The 25,437-nt window shown below is 32.0% G+C and overlaps 1 protein-coding gene across 1 annotated transcript; it reads left to right on the top strand.

Annotated features, from left to right (window-relative positions):
- The first annotated feature begins 1,589 nt into the window (after nt 1-1,589).
- LOC147398241 (uncharacterized) lies at nt 1,590-2,093 on the top strand. The gene has a single exon (XM_086446682.1). It carries the CDS (start codon nt 1,590-1,592, stop codon nt 2,091-2,093), a length of 504 nt encoding a protein of 167 aa, XP_086302808.1.
- Nucleotides 2,094-25,437: the final 23,344 nt, after the last annotated feature.

Raw genomic sequence — 25,437 nt, 5'->3', positions numbered from 1 at the left:
ATTTTTTATTCATATTGTCATGTCTACAGTAAAGTTGGGAGTTCAATTTATCCACCCGCGCATCGAAATGTTCCAGATTCAAATCCCTCCAATCCAGACTTATGCATCGATATTTCAGAATGCTCAACCCCTATGTATGTCTACTCGTGTTACTTTAAAAATATTTCTAAATTTGGCACGTCTATGTTTAAGTACAATATTCTTTCTACAATGAATTGTTTGTTTGACGGTGGGGATGTTGATATGGATGAAGGTGTTTGCTCTCGTAGAGAAAAAAGTAAATTATTTGAGTCGTGTAATTCATCCGGAAAGAAAGTCTCAGAAAATAGTTCATGCAATAGTTCCGACGCAAGAGAGGAATTTAGTTGCAACGTAGACATGGGATTATATTCTGATAAAGGATTTGATGGTGTTGAATCTAACAATATGTGGGAAAAAGCTAATGATAAAGGATACGATAGTCCATATTTTGAGGATGAAGTTTTTAAGTTTTCTCTAAAAAAATCGTTCTAGAGGAAGGATGGAATTAAAAGTTAGAATACGTATGTTTCAAAAAATTTGTTTCAAGTAACTTAGAAAAAGTGTGCGATGTGGTTAAACTTCCAAATTGAACCCATAAGGACTTGTCACACAACGATCTCAGTCAAGTGTGCTAACCAAAGTTGTCCTTGGCGCATTCATGCTACTAAACTCTGCGGGGTTCAAATTTTTGAAATAAAGAAGTTAATCTCCAATCATACGTGTGCATTACCAACACGTGGTCGTGACCATAGGCAAGCCAGTAGTCGTTGAATTGTAGTTCGAGTGAAGGCGACTTTGAAGAAACATCCCAATATGACACCTGGCCAAATTATCACATATATTCAAAAACACTTTGGTACTACAATTTCGTATCGTAAGGCGTGGAGGGCAAAAGAGTTTGCTATATCGGAATTGGTTGGTTCATGGGACGAGTCATATCTTATATTACCATCATATTGTGCATAGTTAATGCGTGTTGATCCTGATGCTGTCATTGTACTTGTATGTGGAGAGGAAGATAGGTTTGCGAGATTTTTTTGGAGTTTTGGTATTTGTATAAGAGTTACAGAAATAACATAAGAGGTATTATATCAATTGATGCAACCCACCTAAAAGGTAAATACTGTGGCCAACTCTTAGTTGCAAGTGGCTTAGATGGTAATAACAAGGTCTTCCCAATAGCCTTTGCGGTTGTCAAGAGTGAAAATACTGATTCTTGGTCATGATTTTTTCGAATCCTCAGAGATAGAGTTATTGGAATTGAAAGTCGGTTCATATTGATATCTGATCGTCACCCAGGCATTCTGGAGAGTGTCCCTCTTGTATTTCCCAACGTCACCCATGGATTTTGTTTAAGACACCTATGTGATAACTTCGTACGTGAGTTCAAGGACAACATTGCCAAACAGAAAATCTAGATGATGGGAAAGATATATAGCAATCCAGTATTTGAACGTGAGATGCTTGAGTTGTGCGACACTCAACCCAAATATTACAAATGGTTAAGTGCCATCGATCAGAAAAAATAGACTAGAGCTTACTTTCCTGCCAAACGATATCGTATGATGATGACGAACATATCTGAATGTATGAACAAGATTCTAAAGTTAGAAAGAGAACTTCAGATAACCGTTCTTGTTCATGCAACACATACTAAGTTGTCTAAGTATTTCTTTGAGCGGTCTGAAGAATGCAAACTATTCAAAGATCAGTTGACTCCTTTTGCTCTGCGTGAAATTAAGAGATTTGATATTACATCAAATTATGTGGATGTTCGTCAAACTAGAACGCATATTTACGAGGTTGGTGTACTTAAAAATAGGTATGTTGTCGAGCTGGAAAAGTTGAGTTGCACATGTCGTCATTATGACCAGCTTGGTCTCCCATGCCTTCATGCCATTTCTGCCATCAAGCATGGTAAAATGTCATCGTATGATTTTTCAGAGGATTGGTTCATAGTTGATCGATACCGAGAAACATACAAGGATTCCATCAATCCCACAGTTGATGAAAGTCAATGGATTATTAAATGTGATGATGTGATCGTATCCCCTCCAGATGTCGTAATGTAGCCCGGTAGGCCAAAGAAAAATAGATTTAAAAATCAGTCCAAGAAGCATTTATATTATCGATGTGAAAATTGTGAACGTCGTGGCCACAATCGTAGGAGATGTGTGTACCCTCCTGCTTCATAATTGAGGTTGGTTTCTACTCAAAAAAATAGTTATGAATATTTTTGTACAATCATATTACAATATGATATAGTGTAAAGAGGATCCTTCTGACATTGTATAAAAGACAGTCTAATATAATGTCAAAAAGATCCTTCTAACATTGTATAAAAGACATACTGATATAATGTTAAAAAGATCCTTCTGACATTATATCAGAATAATTGTATTCAAGTGTTCATAGGATGAAATGTAGAAAGAGATATTTTTGAGAAATAATGATCTTTTTATTTTACTTGAGGTGTCCATATGAATCATTATGATAAAATTAGTTATTTTTTATGAATTCAATGTCAACAAGATCTTTCTAACATTTTATTTATTCATTGAATTTAATTATCCATAGGATCAAATATTTAAGAATTTATAAATAGCTAAACATCTATTTCTTTTCGGTCAATAAATATGTTTAAACAAATTTATATGTTTTTTGGTCAATGAATATGTCTAAATAATCACTTAAGTATATGATTTTGATTTATTTTGTAAAATTATAAAGATGTTTAAGCAATCAATTGGATTATGATGGTCCATCATTTTATTATAGTATGAAGAATCACTTGTAGGCGATTTGCAAACATGAGCTTATTATTATGTTTATGTATATTTTGGTGGCTTAAATTTTGAACATTATTGTGCAGGTATATTTGGATAGCTAAATACTATGTCGTGTTCATTGGACGTAAGCCTAAAATATACTCTACTTGGAAAGAGTGTCATAGGTATGTCGATGGTTATCCCAGAGCATGTTATAAGTCATTTAAGACCTTAGAAGATGTTGAGAAACACTTTCTTAATGATCAAGTTCATGGTGCTTATCTAAATCAAAAGAAAAATGACAAGTTGGAGGCTTGTGGGATGTTTTGTGTTTTGGTTGGTATTAGTATGATTTTATTAGCAGTTATGTTGTTAGGTTTTTATGTAATGTGATGTTATTAGAAACAAACATTTAAAATTGTAATTGAGCAATGACAACTCATTTTTGTTTAAAATGGTTGTGAATGATATAAGTAGATGTTTTACCCTCCCAAAAAGTTAAATAATATTCAATGAGATGCCTTTATAGAAGGTAATTTATATAATTTTTTTTAAATAATGATACAACCACCTTCTATTTTACACAATTCTTGAGTTATTAGAATAGATATTTATCTCTATAAACCATATTACATTATCTAAAGAGTAATTTGTGTCCCTCTCTCCATTTTTTCATTACTATGACATTGTCACGTACTTTTCATAATGAAATAAACTTGATTTTAAATTTGAGTTATAGGTTTGCATTGTCACTATCACTTTATTAACAAGAAAAAATAATACGTAATTACAACAGTTGAAATGAGTTATATTAATAAACTTCATCTCCTATTTCAATAGTTGGGTCATGTTAGTGAAAAAATAATTGAAAAGTACTCAACCATTTTTATTAATAAAAATAAAAACATTCTAATCACATTCTTTAACACATAAATAGCAAAAACATCCACATTTATATCATGCTCATACATCCTCCTACAAACATACTAGGGACTACTATCTTGATTAATGTTGTTCTCCATATAATATGGAAAACGAATATTGTTACTCTCTAATACCTCATCTATGAAATCAAAGTTCATATTTGGATATTCCGCATAATCAGATCTTAGAATTTGTTGTCTACTTTTTCGGATAAACATCCGTCTATTTTCATCATACATTTTATTAACGACACTTTTGTAGTTGTCTGGGTTGTCCCTACTCATATACTCTCCTATCCTTTTCGGAATAAATATGCACAGACTTCTCATCATACTCCTTAGTTTCTTACCATCATCAAGTAAATCTTGCCAGAACATATTTTTCCTAGTCTTCTCATTTTTATCGATTGATTTGATAAATTTTATGTACATCTGAGACTCGTAATAATCAAGTTTGAGCTCATCAACCTCATTCGATTGCATATTTGCCATGTTAGAACTTATATTCCTTTGTAAAAATAACTCCAAAGGTGTTTCTATTTTTTGGATAAAAACACCTTCCTATTTATAGAATCTTAGGCTCGTTTATTATAAAATCTTATTTTATTCAATACATGAAAAATATAAAAAATCAGATATAATGATTTACTTTACATCCATGACACATTAAATATTTTGTTTAATTTTGCAAAATTTTTTTTACAAAAGATCTGTGTAAATATAAGTGATTGAATGACTTGACTTGATATCTGTGACACATTGATTCTTTTGTAAATTCTCAGAAAAAAAGTATTTCCAAAGATCTGTGTAAATCTGAGTGAATGACTTGAGTTGACATCAGTGACACATTGATTATTTTGTAAATTCTCAAGAAAAAAGTATTTTCAAAGATCTGTGTAAATCTGAGTGAATGACTTGAGTTGACATCTATGACACATTGATTTAGGCAATTGAAATTTGTGAATTTTTTTATAAAATTGGAACATGTAGTTCCAAAGCTGAAAAAAAGGCAATGTCACAAGTATCCTTCTAAAAATACATTTTAAAAAAAATTAATTATTTATATCAAAATGATTTATATAAACATCTCAAGTACAATAGAAAAATGATCATTTCTCATATAAGATCCCTTTGTACATTTCAAGAATTTTTTTAGTCTCTTTGGGATATTTTATCCCTGAACATTGATTCTTGCAAATTTGTATCCAGTCGATCCGTTTTCTGTATCTACATTTTTAAGAAAATGTATGGAAACTTCTTAACGAGAAGAATCGAGTGTCATTGTCATGTTAATCATGATTTATTTATATACTAAATTGAAAAGAATTTTGATAGAGATGTTGAAATGCATTTTGTTATTTCACTTAATTTCCATTGGATAGTAACCTTCTTTTAGTAGGTACTTGTGTCCGAATGATCCTCACATTTTGTGTTGTCTATTATTTGCACAGATATAATTATTCATTGAATAATATGTTACAATCTTGTGATTTTTTTTTAATTTTATGATACTTCTTTCCTTGAGAATTTGTTGGGTTGCTTCAAGAGATGTTACGATAAGAGTTAGTTTTGGTTTGTGATGCTTGTGGTCATAGTCCCTAGTAAGTATTTGTTGGGTTAGTTTCAGCATGGCATTGAGTTGTTCATTTACGAAGTTGATTATGTCCAATGGTTAGAGCCATCTGATTAATGGAATATTGGATTGTTATGCTCTCTGCCTAGAAATTTATATGAAGGTTCTTATCTGAATGATATGCATATTTTGAGCCTTTTAACATTAGATGAGAACTTTTCATTAAATCTGAGGTATGTTATTCAATGTACAATTGTGTTGTTTGAGATTTAAGTCCTTTGTGGAATATCATTTTTTTAATCGCTAATTATTTTCTATTAAACATTGATAAAATTGTTATATTAATAACTATCAAATGACTAAATGGTGATCTTTGATCCTTTAAGTAGTTGATATTGATATTGGAAAGTGAATGTCAATATGAAGGTTTTACTTGGTATACAAATCTTTTGTAACTTCAAGTGAAATACTTTGTATATCTTCAAATTTAAATGCAAACATTAATGCAATTTATATGACTCGCGTTATTTATTGTAATAACAACTTCCAAAATATGCAAATATGACCATTTATTTTATTTTCTAAGGCAAGAGTCAAGGAGACTAGGGATATATAGGTGCATTTTAAAGGTTGTTCTTTGACCATCAATCTATTACCTAAGTTACCAATACAACGTGAAGCGGATGAGGGGTACTGTTGTAGTTATCATTATAACAATTTTTTATATGTATATTAATCTATACATACTTATTTTAAGATTTATAATAGATGGTCAAAATAGTCCCTTGTTAAGTCCATTTAAAGGACTGGTTAGACCAATCAATATATTATTATGCATTTTATCTTGGAAAATTTACACATGTCTTATTATATATTGGATAGTAAAGAGGGGTAGACTATTCATCTTCATTTTGTTCAATGCCTACCCGATGGGTCAATTGTTGATTTTCAGTGGCAAAAGTATGACATGCCATGAAAAATTATTTACAAAAATAAGTAATTGTTGATTTTTAGTGGCAAAAGTATGACATGCCATGCAAAATTAATTACAAAAATAATGTGTTCTCCATGAAGTACGAGCTCAAAGATGGTATTAGTTATTAAATTAATTGTGTTTTCCACCAACTTATGTAGGGGTGCCCATAGGCTATTTGAGAATTTCCAAGAACTTGTGCGACAATCTGGGTCCAACTCATTAGTAGGAAAAGTTGGTCTACATTTAAATATTGAATAACTTTAAACATTCAATCTCATAACTCTCCTTCTATGCTTTGTAGTAGTCTATAAATATTGAGGAAAATAATTACAAAATTTCTTTGAAAGATTTTTCAATATTTTTACGAAAAAATATGTCAACTGCATACTTTTATTGTCAAATTTGAAAAAAAGACATGAGTTCATTTCTTTTTATTTTATTTGGATTAACTTCAAGATAAGTTACTTAAAGATGATGCCTAACATAAAACTAATGGTACATTAGTTTAGAGTCTTTAAAAATATAATCTTTCAAACCAGGTTATAATCCTTATACAATTTAAAATCGTGTAAGTGAATATGCCATATGAATAAACGGTAATGCCTATAATCCCCAAAGGTATATGCAAAGATTGTACCCCATTCCAAAAGATACCCAAAAATACTGTCATATATGAAATAAAGTTACATATTTCTTTTATTCATTAAAGACAGTAATCATTATAAAGTACCAATTAATAAATATTATCAAGAGCATTAAAGACCTCTCTCTGATGGTCTCAAGCATACAAAAGAAATGTAGTATAAGCACATTGTAGCAAATATAAACAACTATATGTGCATGAATCCACTCATGTTTGATCCCACGTAGAAGTATAAATAATAGTTATAAATGAAAATTGAAGTTGAGCATCCACATAGTAAAAATTTACATCAAACAATTAAAGAAGATGAATCAGTTCACTTATAAAAATAACTTTATTAATTAATAAGATGAGTGAGTTCTAATAATTGCCAAATAACACTATTTCATGTACTTATCAAGTCATGTATTTTAGTCAATGTATGAAAGAGACTTTCGACATTAGATCATATGTTATATATATAATAAATTTATAATTATAATTTTTGAATTTTATAAAGTTTATAATCCTATAAAATATTTCTGATTCTATAAAAATTTCAACAACATCTCCTCTTAAATATGACATATGAAATTTTCCTGATAAACATAATATCTGTATAATCAAACCCAGAATGGTATATACATAACACATTTATATAACAAACATTTAACCGATCAGAAGTATTATAATCAAGCATACAAAAAAAATGTAGTATAAGCACATTGTAGTAAATATAAACAAATATATATGCATGAATCCACTCATGTTTGATCCCACGTAGAAGTATAAACAATAGTTAAATATGAAAATTGAAGTTAAGCATCCACATAGTACAAATCTGCATCAAATAATTACAGAAGATGAATCAGTTCACTTATAAAAATAACTTTATTAATTAATAAGATGAGTGAGTTCCAACAATTGTCAAATAACACTATTTTATGTTATTATCAAGTCATGTATTTTAGTCAATGTATGAAGGAGCCTTTCGACATTAGATCATACATATATATATATATATATATATACGTAGAAGTATAAACAATAGTTACATATGAAAATTGAAGTTGAGCATCCACATAGTACAAATTTGAATCAAACAATTACAGAAGATGAGTCAGTTCACTTATAAAAATAACTTTATTAATTAATAAAATGAGTGAGTTCTAATAATTACCAAATAACACTATTTTATGTTATTATCAAGTCATGTATTTTAGTCAATGTATGAAGAAGCCTTTCGACAATATATATATATATATATATAATTTATTAATTTTAAAAAGTTTATGAGTCACTTTTTGACATTAAATCAAAAGTATTTTAGCCAATGTCAAAAGGTTCCTTGTGACATTAAATTATAAATAAATTATTTAATGTCAAAAAGCACCTTTTAACAAAAGTAATATAGACATTAGATCAGAAGTACTATAATCAATGTTATAAGATGCCTCTTAACATTAAATCAAAAGTAAATTCTTCAATGTTAGAAGGTACCTTTTGACATTAGATCAGAAGTAAATTCTTCAATATCAAAAGACACCTTCTGACATTAGATCAGAACTAATTTATGCAATTTCAATAAGCATCTTTTGACATTAGATTAGAAGTATTATAGTCAATGTCATGAGGTGCCTCTTGACATTAGATCAGAAGTAAATTTTTCAATGTCATAAGGTGCCTTTTTACATTAGATCATAACTATTTTGGGAGATGCCAAAAGGCACCTTCTAACATTAGATCAGAAGTATTATAGTCAATGTCATAAGGTACTTTCTAACATTAGATCAGAAATATTATAGTCAATGTCAAAAGGTGCCTCTTAACATTAAATCAGAAATAAATTTTTTAATGTCAGAAAGCACCTTCTGACATTAGATCAGAAGTATTATAATCAATGTCAAAAGGTGCCTCTTGACATTAGATCAGAAGTAAATTCCTCAATGTCAAAAGGTGTCTTCTAACATTAAATCAGAAATAAATTCTTTAATATCAGAAGGCACTTTCTGACATTAGATCAAAAGTATTATAGTCAATGTCAAAAGGTGTCTCTTGACATTAGATCAGAAGTAAATTCTTCAATGTCATAAGGCACCTTCTGACATTAGATCAGAAGTAAATTCTTTAATGTCAGAAGGCACCTTCTGACATTAAATCCGAAATAAATTCTTTAATATCAGAAGGCACCTTCTGACATTAGATCAGAAGTATTATAGTCAATGTCAAAAGGTGCCTCTTGACATTAGATCATAAGTAAATTCTTCAATGTCAGAAGGCACCTTCTGACATTAAATCAGAAAAAATTCTTTAATGTCAAAGCATGATTTTCAGCATTGGATCCAAAATCCACTTTGTATAGTAATAATACCTACATCTATGAGTCAAACAAATTATCTTAATTTGATTTGTATGGAGTGCCTCTAATGTCACATGAGAACTCAGAATTTGTCAAATGACTAAATCTCATTTTCAATGGTTAAAACATGAACAAATGACTAAAATTAGAGTAACTACACTGTTTGTAAGAAAAAAAGGTAATAGTTAAGATACAATTAATTGATAGCAAATATTAAGAAATGGGTATTCTTCAACTTTTCTTCTCCTCTACTAAAAACCCAAAAGTAATTTTTAATAAATTACAACAAAACACAGATCTCAACAAAACCCAAATCCCAAAATTCTCACAAACCCACAGAGAAAAAAAATCAGAAATCTAAGTTCCCAACAAAGTCATTGTTGCTACCACCCAATGAGTAATTGAGTATATGAGTCTAAGAAAAATCAGTCTTTTAATCTTCTCCACTAACATTGATTATATAAAAACAATAGAGTCACGGTGCAATGTCAGAACAATACCTTAGTATCTTGTGTTTTGTCTACTAGTTATACACATCTCAAACATCTGAATCTACACACAATATGGAAAGAATATTATAATTAAAAGACGATAATTATATTGCTTTAATATATGAAGCAATGAGTATTTGAATGATTCTACCTTTCATAATTCAACAAGGCATAGTAAATTAGATTTTATATTTGTTTACCTGACGACAACTCAATTACTTCTTTATTGTCATTTTGTCGATTTCTTTTCACTCTACCCAATGTTGCAACCCAAGTTCAAAATGACACATTTTGTCTTTCAGATGTTTTCTTTCGTATTGACGCGTCATTCTCTGAGGTACTCCCTGGTTGTCATGATGCCCAAACTTTTCAGATTTTTCGTTTCACTTTCCATATCACAAGGATCACATAAGAAAAGTTATACATTTATAAAATACTTTAAAATCATATTGTGAATATTAAACAATCAAAGCGACTCACCTTCAATTTTTTTTACTAATATTTACATCACGATCGTCCTCATCCTCTTCCACATTACCTGTAAGTATTAAAATATTTAATTTAGTACCAATGTATACATATCATAATTGAAACTCGTCATTTATCTTCACATTCAGTACACAAAACAAAATACAACTTAGTTCTATTAGTACGATTCACATGTACACCTTATTACAATAAAATTGTACACCCCATTTCTCATAAAAGATCCATTGGAAATACAAGTACTAATTCTATGTCCCCAAAAACATCATTGTCACATGAGATCATATTGTATTTTATACAATATTAGAAGAATCATTCCTTCTGACATTGTATTCATATAAAAATATAAATTAAGCAAAATAGAACAAATCTAACTAACTCCTCCTAGTTTTCCTACTTGGTTGGGCAGGCCCCTTCCCTTTTTGGGCTCTTTCGTTCATTGCATATTAGGCTTCATCGTCTGCTAGCGGAGGAGATGGAGACCATTGTTGTGGATGTAGAATTTTGTACACTTCCCTCTAGCGCAACAATAATGTCTCTACTTCTTGGTTGGGCCCTAAGGAAATGAATTCTTTTAGTAGACCCAAGGCTTTGTTTCTCATCTCAACCTAACCCACATACATATGTACTAATTAATATTGCAAAAATGAGTAAATAATAAGGCACAGGTTTGATTCAAATATGTAAAATTAGATATATATATATATATATATATATACTATGAAATTACCAATTTAGCAACGTCTTAGGGGACCGACGCTCTAGAAGATTGATTTTGTCGTTGTTGTACAAGTCCAATGCGATTCTCCGGGTTCTGGACAATCGTATGGGATATGTTTGTGAACCATCGTTGGTAAGTCGATTCCGCATCCCATGGAAAAATTACTTTTGCTCCCAACTATTTTAATTTGCAAATATGCTTGAACCAATTCTTCAAGTCTTCCTTCCTAAATTTGTACTTTACTCGATACGTGAGTACATTGAGGCCCCTTTGCTCGTAGGTAGGGTGGGATGGTTTGGACGTATCCAAACTGTCGAAGACACCTTACCGGATGGTAAGGTTTAACGACGTTGTCCGCCCATAGACAACCATCATAGAATGTCACTGGGTTAATCGAAATATATTATCGATCCTCCATGTATGGGTCCTAGATGACCTGCCAAGCATATAAATTAGATTAAACATAAGTACAAGCTCATTATATTATAGAAAATGGGATACAACGCATACCTCTTCTTTCACCATATCATCTATGGTCTCACGTAAGCGTTGAAGTCCGTTGCTAGAAACAACATTTACAGAAGTTGGTTTCCACCGCTTGATACGCGGGTCACCAACCTTCCAATCGTTATTTAAATCCACTTGGAATCGTGGGAAATATTCATAAATCCATGCCTGCAAATGAAAATACAAACTTGTTATTACATTTGTTATCAAATTAATAACAAAATAAGATCTAATTTACGCATACCTGCAGCAATGGAAGATATCCCGCTATCTGTGTCACATCTTTTCTTGATGCGCTCCCTAGTTGTCTATACAAAATCGCAAGTACAGCTATCCCTCAAGAGAAATCCTTGACGTTTTGAACGTCCTGTAATAATGTAAGGTATTTCGCAAATACCTTCTAGCTGGTTTTATTAGTAAAGATTGTGCATCCCAAAACATATAACAGATATCCTCTAACTACACTATCTAATTCTTGTTGGGTTGCAATGTAACTGTACTATTTAAAATTCTGAATTAACCAATTCATAGAAATCGTGTGGCCCCTATTAAGGTGCATTTCAGTCGCCACCTCTCCAAGTTGAAGATCCAAAGTCTTAACCACTAAATGTCTAGCCGCTTCACCCAATAATGGCCTCAAAAAGATTGACTGACCAGTAATTGGAATACCTAATATCTGGTCTACGTCATCTAGAGTAATAGTCATCTCACCGAATGGGAGATGAAAGATATTCGTTTCGAGTTGCCATCTCTCAATGAAGGCGGTCAATAACGTCTTATTCAAAGAATGATATTTGAACCTAGCAATGTTTAAAAGACCCGAATCTTGAACATTTTGTTGAAAAGTCGGTGTCTCAATCTCGAAGTCCTAATCATCCAACTTCTTCGAATAATTAAAGATAGTGAGGGCATTGCTTGCCTACAAATGATTATATGACGAACATAAAAAAAAACAAATTACCTGACAACTAGTTATATCAAATAATTAAAAAGTTAATGAAGAACTTACTTGCGATTGCCAAATAAAGAACGCTTTGTGCGTCCTAAAAGTTCGTAGTACTGAAGTATCCATAGGACCTCCAGGAATTGATTCTTCACGATGTTCTTTTGTACTTGGTCCAGGTACATTAGGGTTTGAATATCTTCTTCCTCGGGTTCTAACCATTTTGAAGAAAAAAAAGAGCATAAATAAAATCAATTTCATTTAATGCATAAAATCTACCAATGTTCAGTAGGAATGTTGCTCAAGAAGTAAGTAAGTTTCTCAAGCCCCTTACATTAAAGCACTATATAATGCATAATAGAAGCTATATTAAACTCAATAAAACTAAATAGAAGTGCACTAAATAGAATACTAAAGTACATATGTAGTGGTCTCCCATCCCTTACAGACACTGATAAAGATAACTAAAAAACCTATAACATGGTCAGTAGTCACTAATATCATACATTAGAGTTTGATCATCAATTTAAACATAGCATAGAAGTGTAACTATCAACTATAGCAACAATGTCACTGATCTCTTACATTAGAGCTTGATTATCGAATTGAATATAATATGGAAGTGTAACTGTCAACTATAGCAGCACTATAACTAATCTATTACATTACAGCTTGATCAACATTTTGAACATAAATTATAACACCATTGCAGTAAATAAATCACAAAACACTCATTATATTAACCATAATAATCACAAAACACCATCATAATCACCAACAAAAACATATTGAAACCTAAAAAAGAGAGAAGATAAAGAAAGAAAGGTAATAGAGGAGAGATTGATAGATTTGAAATAATTTTTTAAATAATTTCTGCTCCAAACAAGTAGAGAACATGTTTTTAAACAATTTCGCAGATGTAATACCCCATCACACGCAGTTTTATCTAGAAATTTATGTTAATTCCCTTTCGATTCTGAAAATTTTAAGTCTAGAACATCCATCCAAGTCTAAATCAAACGGTTGGTTGAAATTGAAGAAATAGAAACCAAAATTATAACGAAAATATAATCATAGACCTTAATAAAAACTTAATCAAAGAGTAAAAAAATCAGAAATAGGGAGAGAGGGAAGAGACTAATCTCGGTATTATTCGTTGATGGAATCGCTTGCTGAAGTAGAAGTATTTGCAGCTGCAATCGCTAGAGAGAGACCTTAAAATCGACGATGACGCTAGGGAGAAGATGATTGTGGGGAGTTTTTTCCGTTGTAATCGTTAGAGAAAGGGAAACAGGGAAGAAGAAGATGACGTAAGGATTTGCAAAAAGCAACAGACCTTAAACTCGAAGAAGGTGTTGGGGGAGAAGATGAATGTGGGGAATGTTGCAATTGTTTGAGAGGGGTAAAGAGGGAAGGACAAAAAGTGTCAGCGCCGTCAGTCGTCTCCTCTCTCATATTTGAAAATAAAATTTAAAATTGACGGGAATTGCGTGTTGACCATTATGAGAAGTGATGGTTGAGGTACTTTTCTCATAATTACCTTTATAAATATTTCTTAATCCAAACACATAAGAAAGTGCTAATGAAAAAGAATGAATAAATTCCTTAATGTTAAATTGAAAATCATTTTCCTTGTGGTCAAAGGGAATTTCAAAATCTAACAAATGAAAGACTTATGTTGGTGATGGACAATCGATTGTCACGGAAAAATCTACAATAAAAGAGTAAAATTTTTTTATTTTCCTTGGAAACTGAAATCCTTATAATTTTTTAGGTGTAATCAAACATACCCTTACTAAAGGGTAAAATTGGGATCGTACGAGAAAATTTGACGAAAAAACTACTCTCCAAAAAATCAAATTTGAAAAGTACCAATTTTGGTACTTCTCATAAAAGTACTATTTTGACTCTAGTGGAAAATTGCTCTTTCAAAGTATTGAATGTCCAAACGATAGAGTAATCCTTCATTCTCTCTGTCGGAGCCAAAAGTACTTAGAGAAGTCAATCCAAACAGGCCCTTGGACTATCCGCAAGATGGGTTTTGACAAATAAACATAGTGACTTCTTCACAAAGACAAATTCACCAATGCTCTTGCGCGGAGTAACAATTCGAAAGAGTTGTTCATATAAACAACTTCTAACTCCCTGCAAGAGTTAGAAGTAGCCAATGAGTCCTATCCAAACGCCCACTAAGTTTCTATTAAAAATTAAATAAATTTCCTTTATTTTCTTACACATTTATGCTTTCTTTTTAGGATAATGAGGGTGGTGATTCCATGTTACTCGCACCACGATACTTTTTCCTTCGATGAGTTGTGATTGGTCAATTTAATTTTATTTTGATTTTGAATTAAATTTTGATTGGATTTTGTCGACATGAAATTTGATGTCCTTCTGTACTTTAAATTTGATTTTGCATTTGATTTTAAATTTAAATTATCCACTTAAGATTTAATTTCAATTTGGTTTAGTCGATTAAATTATATTTTGAATTTTGAATTTGTTGAATCAACAATAAAGATAATTCGATGGAATTTGAATTTGAATTTATTGGTAGATTGATTTTTCATTTTTAATTTGATTTTGAATTTTATTTGGTTGAGTAATTTTCAATTTGAATTTTTTATTGATTGATTTGGATTTTTTAATGGATTTTGATATTTGATTTAATTTTTAATGGGGCCCTTTGTTAATTTTTTATTTATATTAGATTAGACTTTCAATTTGATTTTGATTTTGTTTATCATGTTTTCGTAAGGATCAAGGTTTCTTGAGAAGTCGTTGCAATTGCACTCTCTTTCGGGTATTGCCTTCTTTTTGTTGAGTACTTACTAATTGGTATACTATTTCAAACAGACAAGAATGCTTCTGAAGTCACTTGTGATAATTAGAGTCACAGTCTTGTAGACATCACATTTTTTGCATCTGTCTAATTATACAATATGTCGGCCGGCTGCCGTGAATTCCTATTGATAATCGCAATGAACTCCAAGGCTTGTGAGTATTGCCCCTGATGATTTCCATTTCTAGTCCTTTCATCTCCCTTACTCGCTACGATTCGACATAGTAATTTACACATACTTAGGATCGCTGTATCGTAAATCTGATTTAGCAAACACGTATGATTTAGGTTTGCTATAAAGTTCGATAACTTAAAAATCTTGTTACTGCAGGAAAACACAACGATAATGCCCCTCATGAATTTCAGACCTCCGAAAATTCTCGTTAGTACCACCTTCGCATTCAGAATGTGATTTCATACTAATGAGATCCAAATCGATGAAAATAATAAAATTTATGAAAATTTATAAAAGAAAAATGATTTTCCTTCTAACATGACGCCAAAGTTTACACTCTTGGACTAGTATTTGTTCTTGTTATATATAAAAGAACTACTATTGGCAATCCAACTTTTACTTGTTACACTCCAAGTAAAAATAAAGAAAATAAGTGAATGGGATGTAATAAAAAAAAGTTGGGGTGACTAGGGGTGCACATTGGATTGGGTAAATCCGAGAACCAAACCAATCCGAAGCCTTTTGGATTGGATTGAGCATGGTTTGGTTTGGGTGCAAATTGTATATAAAAAAATCAGATTGATTTGGTTCGGTTCCAAATTAGGGGTATAATAGAACTGAACCAATCCGATAACCGAACTAATCCGAAGTATCTATAACAATATATATGTTTATTTATTTAAAAATCAAACCCTTTGTTAATTTCGTTCTTCTATTATCTATTTCTCTCTTCTTCAACTTCATCTCCTCTATATATTTTTTTAACAAAAACTCAAAAAAAATGTACACAAATCTCTTTCACAACTCTCAAATGGATCAACCCATTTAAAGAAAAAAAAATTTAAAATGTTTGATTCCTTATTTTTTTTATGAGATTATTTATGCCGTGTTTGTTAGATGAAATATACTAGACGAACCTAGACTTAGAATCGTTAATCTACCATTTATGGATTACTTTCCTCACTAATCCATCCAAAATACCAATTTTAAAATTGTTATTTTTTTTTCTAGTCTCATTGAGCTTCCTCTAATATTCAATTTATACATATTTCAGTCAAAATTTAATCATAAAATAATTTTCATTTTTAAAATAGGCATTATTTACAATTTGTTCCAAAGAGTTCCTCTTTTGAAAGAAAAAAATACTAGTTTTTCTATTTTAAAAGTATGAGAATTGAGAACCGATCCAAACCAAGGTTATTTTGGATTGGTTCGGTTCTATATGATAATTGAATTGGTTCGGTTCCAAATTTTTAGAACCGATTATATTTGGCTTTGTTCCAATTTTGCAAAAATCCGAACCATGTGCACCTCTAGAGGAGACAATAGTTCTTGGTCATATCCTATTCATATTTGATAGGGGTGTCAATGGATAGTCGAAATTCGATTTAATAATATATGTTCCAATATAATACGTATATTATGTATTCATGTTACACAACAAAACTTTTATATATACATATATGACGTTGGATATATATGTCATACAAAAAAACTTAATCATTTAAACTTCATCTTCTCCAACCAAAAACACAGAATCAGCCATAACCACGTCTTCATCAAAGTGGTTTCGAGGTTTGACTGTGCCTTGTTCGATCGGCGAGCATCAGATACATATTCTTTCTCTCTTCCTCTCCCTCTCTCTCTCTTGCAGTAAAACCCTATTTATTTTTTTCGACTGTGCGAGCTCCATAACCATTGTCTTCTCTGGCTGACGAGCATCTAAGATATGTCATCTCTCTCTCTCTCTCTCTCTCTCTCTCTCTCTCTCTCATACACACACAGAGTAAAATCCCATTTTATTCGATTTGTGAACAGTAAAATGGGTGGAAAATTACCATTTTTGGAGTTGAAAAATTAAAGAATTTCGATTTGTTTTTTTTTAATACTACAACTAATTGAGGATAATGGTATTTGGTAGGATTTTTTATCGAATCGAATATTATCTGATATCCGATATAATTTTCAATTTCAAATTTGAATTTGGTTAGTGACATACGATCGGGTTCGAATTCAAATTCGGATTTTGTTATTTTATTTTTCAGAATCGGATATAACACTATCCGAATCGGATATCTATCCATTGACTGCCCGAATATAATGATGGAAACATTTCCCACTCACCCTCTCTTTTATCATTTATGTTCCCTCACCTAACGAAACATAAACAGAGAGAAACTCGTTCGATTGAAACCTTGATAGAGCCTTCTTTCGTGAACTCTCTCCCTCCAAAGATTACGGTGGTTAGTTCTCCATCAACGGAAACCCTCAATGGTGGCCAATTCTCATACCAAGTTGAAACCCTCGATAAAACAATAGACAGATAGAGTCGTCTCTCATTTGTGCCTTCGACAGAACCCTTCTTGCTCTCTCTTCTGTAAATTTTTTTAAGTAAGAGTTCTTTTTCTTCTCTGACCATTCTTGAACACTTATAAGGTTTTGTGCTTTTTAGTTATTGGTTTGCATTTTAGCTTGGAATCAGATTCATTGTTTTGGAGCTAATGGTAATTCAAACGTGTGTAGAATAGTTATAAAGTGCTGTGTTTTTAAGTTTTTGGCTTGGGGTTTAGGTTGGAATCTAATTCATTGTTTTGGGGTTAATGATAATACAAACGTGTTTAGAACAGTCATAAGGTTTTGTGTTTTTTAGTTATTGTTTTGGGGTTTACCTTGGAATCAGATTCATTGTATTGGGGCTCATGGTAATACAAACATCTATATACAAACTACTTAACTAGATTATTCTCATCTAACACATATGTTAATAGTGAATGAAACACAACATAGCAAGCTTCGTACGAAAATGTACTCTGTTTTGTCAATCACCTTTCAATTATACTTGGCACTCTTAATTATACATTACTTGTTGAGCAACAGTCTTACTGAACATTGCAACATTTTCTGAATTAAACGAAATTGATTTTATTTATGTGTAGACACCTCATTTTTGCACTCGCCTGATTAATCAACTCGTCAACCCGATTGCAATGATTCCCAATGATGGATGTTATTTCTATTGCTTTATTTTGTTACCAGATATGTTTCAGCAATCCGGATGAGGTATCTCGAACTGACAAAACCTTAGAAACCACGCTACGCTAGGAAAATACGACTCTAGAAACATAGAAATCATCATCTTGCAAACCCAAAAAGAAGTTTCACGATAAAAATCATTAAAAATGACCAAATTACCAAAATACCCCTAACATCAAAACAACTCTAGAGCCTACATTACGCTTAAGAAAACCCATTCAAACACATAAAATAATAAATTGAAATCAAATAAATCATTTCACCAATTTTAACAGAATTCAACAAAATTACGAAAATGCCCCTCATAAAGTTCATGACCATTTCACACAAAAAATTTCATAAATGACACAAACTAATATTTCCATTGAATTCCTTACGAAAAATAGATTCTAAAACATCCTAAAACATTAAAAACCGACTTAAAACGTGAAAAGTCCTCTCCGGGGGTAAAACGGTAATTTCACAATTTTCATAATTAAAATTTTTGAAATTAATAAATAAAATATTAAATAATTAAAGTGAAACATTGATGAAATTAATTTAAAATTTTAAATTAAAAAAATCGATCAATCGGGCTTTCAAGTAAAATTGTTGAGGGTTCGTGAGATATTTCTTTAAGGACCCCTCCATTTGGGGGTCCAAATAATTAAAGATATTTTAGAGGGGGGGTTCTCCAAAATTTTAAAATAAATCAAGAAAGACTGAGGTCAAGGTATTAAAGTCGATCAAGTGAGACTAAAGTCAAAATTAAAGTCAATCAAGCAAGATTGAAGTCAAGATATTAAAAGTCAATCAATTAAGACTAAAGTCAAAATATTAAAAGTCAATCAAATAAGACCAAAAGTCAAAGTCATAATAGAGTTCTAATTAAATAATAACTAAATCTAATAGAGTTCTAACTTAAAAATAATTCTACCTAAAACAATTCTAATTAAAACACAATTGTACCTAAAACAAGTCTAACTAAAACACAACTCTAATTAAACACTAACTCTATCAAAATCAACCCCTAAAAAAATCTATAAATAGAGGTGCTCACACCCTATTTTCGTATAAAATCATAAACCCTAAGAGAAGTAGGTCTAAAAGCCCCCTAGCCTCCCATAAACCCTAGTTTTGGAGTCCTAACTCCTTACCTAACATCCCTCATTCGATTTTAGCCTAAAGAACACCTAAAAGCCTTCCCAAAACATCCCAAAATCCATAATAAACTTGAAGAATTCAGATCCAAAAAAGAAGAGATACCTTGCCTCGGAGATCGAAAATCAAATCCGGAGACAGAACGAATCAAGGGAGTACGGTACAAGGAGCTATTTTTGCCAGATTTGAGGGAACAAAATCTTTGCTATCGAAAAGGTATAACTTTTTTTTATTATTTATTTTTATCTAGGTTTTTAGCAATGTAACTTATTTGGGAAGTTAGTAGAGACCGACTTTGACCGGGCGGGGTTGGTGCCTAACACCTTCCAACCCCGTAACATGATCCCCGAATTCAATTTATTCTGTTTTAGATTAGTCCTTTATCTATTTAGAGTCATTGATCGGTTCCTAGACCGTAATAACTAAGTGGCGACTCCTAAACCTCAAGGGTCAAAAGTGGATCCGCGCACGCCGCGGATCGAGGGCGCTTTCAGTGGCGACTCCGCTGGGGACCTTGAGGATCAAGCTTGAAAAACCCCAAGTATGGGTACGTTGCCATATTGACCTAATTTTTATTTTATTTTTTATTGTTTATTTTTTTTTTAGTTCAGTTTATGTTGTTTGTTATTTGTTTGTTTATCTTTTATTGTTCGATTATTGATTGTGTTGGACTTTGAATATCGGATATTTTGGCATATTATTCTTATGGTTCTATCAAACATTATATTTGTGGTTTAAACGAGGTTTGTTTAGGGTGATCCTAAATAACGAAGGATTTCGGAATGGTTGATTTTATTGAAGACAGTACGATGATTGTTGGACCATGAGTTTTGGTTTTTATTACATGTGTAGGTTTTCTTATTTTTTAGGGTGCATTCGATTGATTCTTGGACATCGTTTTATTTTTTTTAAAAAAATTTAAAAAAAAAAAATGTGTAATCAAATTATTTTTCAAATAAAATAATTTTTTTTAGGGAAGTAGGGCTGTCCATTAACATTGACAGCAAGAAGGGAATAAAAAAAAAGGTTTTAAAAAAAAAATTTATTTTGAGGTTCTGTCAACAACAGCAAAGGCAGTGTGGGGTTGGGGTGTCATGAGTAGTGACATTGGTTTCCAGTTTTCACACCAACTTAACAGTAACATTAGTGAGTGTGAAGGGTGTGTCATTAATAAATTTGTCTCTTCTTATTCCCACACCATCTTCTCCAATGGTTTAAAACCAGAGTTCATGTCGTTTTCTTCAACAAGAGACCGAACTTGTCTCTTGGTTCGATCGGCCGAAGCATCCACCCGATCAGTTTTTTTATTGAAGTGGTTGATTTCTTTGGACGTAAGTCCCTTCAAAACCAAATCAAGATTAAGCGATGGAAATTAATCTCCCTTCCTCCTACCGAAGCAAAATTCAGACTTTGCTGTTTTTTTCTTTTGGTAAAAACAAAAAAAAAATCTCATGTGTTATTAGAACAGCAACGTTTTTTAAACTGGTTGGTGTGTGATTAAAAGTATTTTTCTCTCACTTGTTACATCTTCTTCTTCACATTAAATTTAAAAAAAAAAAAACAACAAAAGAGGACGTACTTCGTCTCTCTCCCTTTCTTTCTCTCCCTCTCTTTCTCTCTCTCTCTCTAATGTTGTAGGGGACCTCCTTCTGCTGATTTTTTTAGAGAGAGTTCTATCTTTAACGTTGGCTGCTGCTCTTAGTTAGAAATCAGGAGATTGACGGTAAGTAAAGAGAACCCCCATTCGTGGAATCCTCGAAATGGTAATCGAAGTCTTTTAATTTCAAATTTCAAATCGATTTAATTTTATTTGGGTCTGAACTGTGAAGTTCCTTATTGTTGATTCGATCAGAGAATCAATCTCTATTGTCATAAAGCAAACTCGAAATTCGCTTGTTTTGAAACATCGATTGGGCAAAAATTGTGGTTTTAATTATTGGGGAAAACTGAAGAACGGCGATATACGTGTTGAGATCGAATCCTTTTCTAGAGCAGAACAGAGAGGGAAATCAATCATCGTGACTCGTCATCCACAGCCAGAACTTGCGGATCCATCAACTCTTATATGGCCGTATAGTTTTGGTGAAGCAATGGTTCGTTAAAAAAAAGAAAAATACTTTTTTTTTTTGGAGTTGAGTGCGCCATTATTGTCTTCTTGATGCTGTTCTTAAGCTTTTCATGGCATCCATCATCGAGGATCGTGTTCTCGGTCATTTTTTTTCCCCTTTTCTTTCTATACTTCTTCCACAATTAACCGCTCGTGGTGTTTAATCGAACGTCAGATCGAGTGTTATTATGATTGTTGCTCTAATTTCTACTTACATGCGGTTGAATGTTCTGGTTTCGCTTGTAATTGGGGCTGCAATCGTTGGTTTATATATGACATTCAAGATTACTAATGATCTGTTTCTCAATGAACAACAAGAAGGTATCGACAGTGTATTGCTATCGGCAGTAAGCCCAAGTAATAGTCATATGTGAATTCAACGATCTTAGTTTTGGTTTTGAAGTGATTTTGAGTAAGAATTTTAGTTTTCTAGACTTTGATTTGAAACAAGTATATTTCAGCCCTCTTCATTCAATTTGATATGGGAGTTTTTTCGATTGTTCTGTGACGAATCCGATTTGAAGAGGTGGAAATTTCTGCATGCATTTCTTTTACATTTACTCCATGGAAAGTTTAACATTTTAAAGTTTGATTTGATTGTTATTAATAGCTTTCCAATAGAGATGCTTAGATTATGTCAAATACAGATTTTATTTTACTATGGCTCGTAAAGTTCACGCAGGCAGGACCCTATGTCACCAAGTCTATGAATTTTTAAATTTTATGAATACATGTATATATATATATATATATATATATATATATATATACATAATTTCCTCTTTAATTAGGACTTTGGCCCAAGGTTAAATAACTAGGTACTTTCTAGAACTTGGATCTAAACATGTTATTCCTTCCTCTTTTCAATATTTATTTTGATCAAAACTTGTTCTTGAGAAAAAAATCATGACATTGGACTATCAGTCACGTGAGCCCCACGATCCTTGAGAATTTTGAAAACTTAATGTGGCAGTCGAAGTAATCTAAATTATCATTGGAAAGTTTGTTGAATAATCACTCCCTATCTCCACCACTGTTATTCTACCCTCAATTCAATATTCATTGAAATTCCGATTTGTTTGGGATAGCCCAAAGCGATCTTTGATTGGACCATTCAAAAACAAAAAACAAAAAAACAAAATTTCTTTTGTTTTAGTTTTTTTTAAATAATAAAATAATAATTTTATTTTTGAATTGATCGATTCAACTCAGTTGAACTTGCGTTACATCATGTAACATGCTACTTGTGCCCGATATGTGCGGCTTGGTCTTAACAAATTTTCCCTCTGATTTGTGTGATTCTATCATAATATGTGTTGCTATGATACCCAAACTTCGAATGTAATGAGTTGAGTTGACTCATTTGAATTTATCGGTCCCATGCAATTTATTATTTGATCTCATACATTCCATTAATACTTCACAATGATGCTTCATGTGATATTTTTTTGCTATATGATGTTGAATGTTATGAGACGAATTAACTCAATGAATCCATATCTGAATAGGTCATGTGCTAGATTGGGGTGCATTGATGCGATTGTATCCCTTGGATATCTCAATTGATTGAACCATTAAGTCTAACATGTTGATTGTTTTAATTCTAATTAATTGATTGGATTTGATCAACTATTTTATGCCATATTCATTATTGATTTGCCATAATTCTTAATTGATATATGCAGGAGATGTGCGCTTTGATCTCAAATTGAATCATATGTATGGTTTTTCTTGTTCATTATATGCATTTATTTGTATGGTTTAATACCTTTGCTTGTATGGACCCCTTTGTTTGAAAAGGCCCCAGGCACACCCCACCCTGTTTTGCACACACCACTAGCACGTTTATATTATTGCTTTGCACACTTACACGTCCCATATAGCCAACGTGGCACTAGTGCGTGGCCCGGTCTCTTCGGAGATGCGAAGTCATTCATGAAAACCACAACTCCAGTCACGTACCTTAGAGTATATCGAACTGGGGCATCAATACCGTCTGATTAGGTGATTCTGAGAAGTATATTGATGCACCCAGGCTGGAGCGACCTGAGCCTTTGACCTATTGTAAGCCATACAGTCACATGTCCCGATTGTCAACGTAGTACTAGTACGTGGTCGGTCCCCTCGTGGGATGCCAAACCATTTATGAAAGCTACAACTCTTGACTTGTACCCATAAGTATAAAAGATAATCTAAGTATATTAATTGCACTTCTTGGTCAAAACCGGTGCCTAAGCAAGATCTTGCCCCGCTGTACCCTACTGTACGAGGGGGATAGACTACGTCTATTCTAGACGAGAGGTATTTAAGTGGGCCCTTGCTCAGCATTATGCACCACCTCTCAACTGGAGATCAAACTGACTGTTTTTGGCTTCAGAGAAGTGAATTGAAGTTTTAGATTATCACCTATACGGTATATCAAACCAAGTCATCACGTATTGAAAGGTATATAGGTGTGCTTGGGCAAGGGTGGCCAAATAAAAATGCATTGCACGTAGTAAGCTTGGAGTCTAGAAACCTTCCCAATAGGTCACGACTCGAACTTATCCTGGGTGTTCCCGGGTTGTTTATTGAATGGACCCTTTTGATTGATGAATGTATGTGAATGATGTGAATGATGAGATCAGGGTGTATGATTGTCCTCAAGGATTAAAAATGTTATTTTTGAAAATTAAAATGGATGCACTGACCCAATAAAGAATCCATTCTTTTACAATAATAACCCAGTCCATCTCGATCCAACAATCATGGTGGGCCGGGCCATTTAAATTGAAGTAGAAATCAAATTTTTAAAGAAGAAAAATGGTTTACGAAGTAAAAATGTTTTTCAAGAAAAAGTATTTCCAGAAAAAGTTTTCCAGAAGAATAAGATTTTCCAAAAGGAAACGCTTTCCAAAAAAAAAAATTTCTAAAAGAAAATATTTTCTAAAACAGAAAAGGAAGAAAAATATTTTTCAAAAAAAAAAATGATTTACAAAAGATCTATTTTGCATGAAAAATTATTGAAATATGTTTGTTGGAAGTAGTTATTCAATGAAAACATTATTTGTCAATATTTTTCAAGAGTGCAGTAAAATTATTTTCCTTCAGAATAATCATTGAATGGATGAATTATTTAATGGATTGGGGCACAAAATTCAATAAAATCTCAGGGTTCATTTAAAATGTTATCAAGGGGGTGACACTGAAATTGGTTAAATTCACCTTCAAAGAGGTTTAAGGGTTATCATTGTATCTAAGCTCAATCGTCCATCGTCTAGCTAGGGTTGTAAATCCGATCAGTTAGAGTAAACGTCAATATCAAGTCAACAGTCAGAAATAACCTTAAAATTTCTCAATATCGTCCAGTTGTTCTTTGAAGATCGTAGTGCTTCAATCCTACCGGTTATAAGCAATATCTCAGTCCTCAGTCCTGATCAAACTCGTGTGGGTAATTGTCTTGAATTTTCATGAGTCATTTGGGTTAGCTCGAGTCTTTTTTTCCAACAAGGTCATGTCTTCCTTAAATTGAGTCTACTCTTTCCTATTGAGTCAAGTTAGTTCATCGAGTCTATAGAGGAGTCTGTTGCCCCATCTGAAATTGATCGGATAAATAAAATTTTTGAATACCTCGAGCGCATTAACGAATTAACTAATAATTTGATAGATTTCTTTTCTGAACAAAAAGATAAGAGTCGGGCTCTACCTTTAATCGAGAAAGAAAAGGTCTTTAACCTCGAAACAAAAAATAATTCCTAAAAAGATTCAAAT

This window comes from Akebia trifoliata, chromosome 7 (assembly GCF_017979445.1).
Source record: "Akebia trifoliata isolate Shusen 1 chromosome 7, ASM1797944v1, whole genome shotgun sequence".
Lineage (NCBI taxonomy): Eukaryota > Viridiplantae > Streptophyta > Magnoliopsida > Ranunculales > Lardizabalaceae > Akebia > Akebia trifoliata.
Note: the sequence above shows the minus strand (reverse complement) of the source record. Positions and strands in the feature narration are given on the sequence as shown.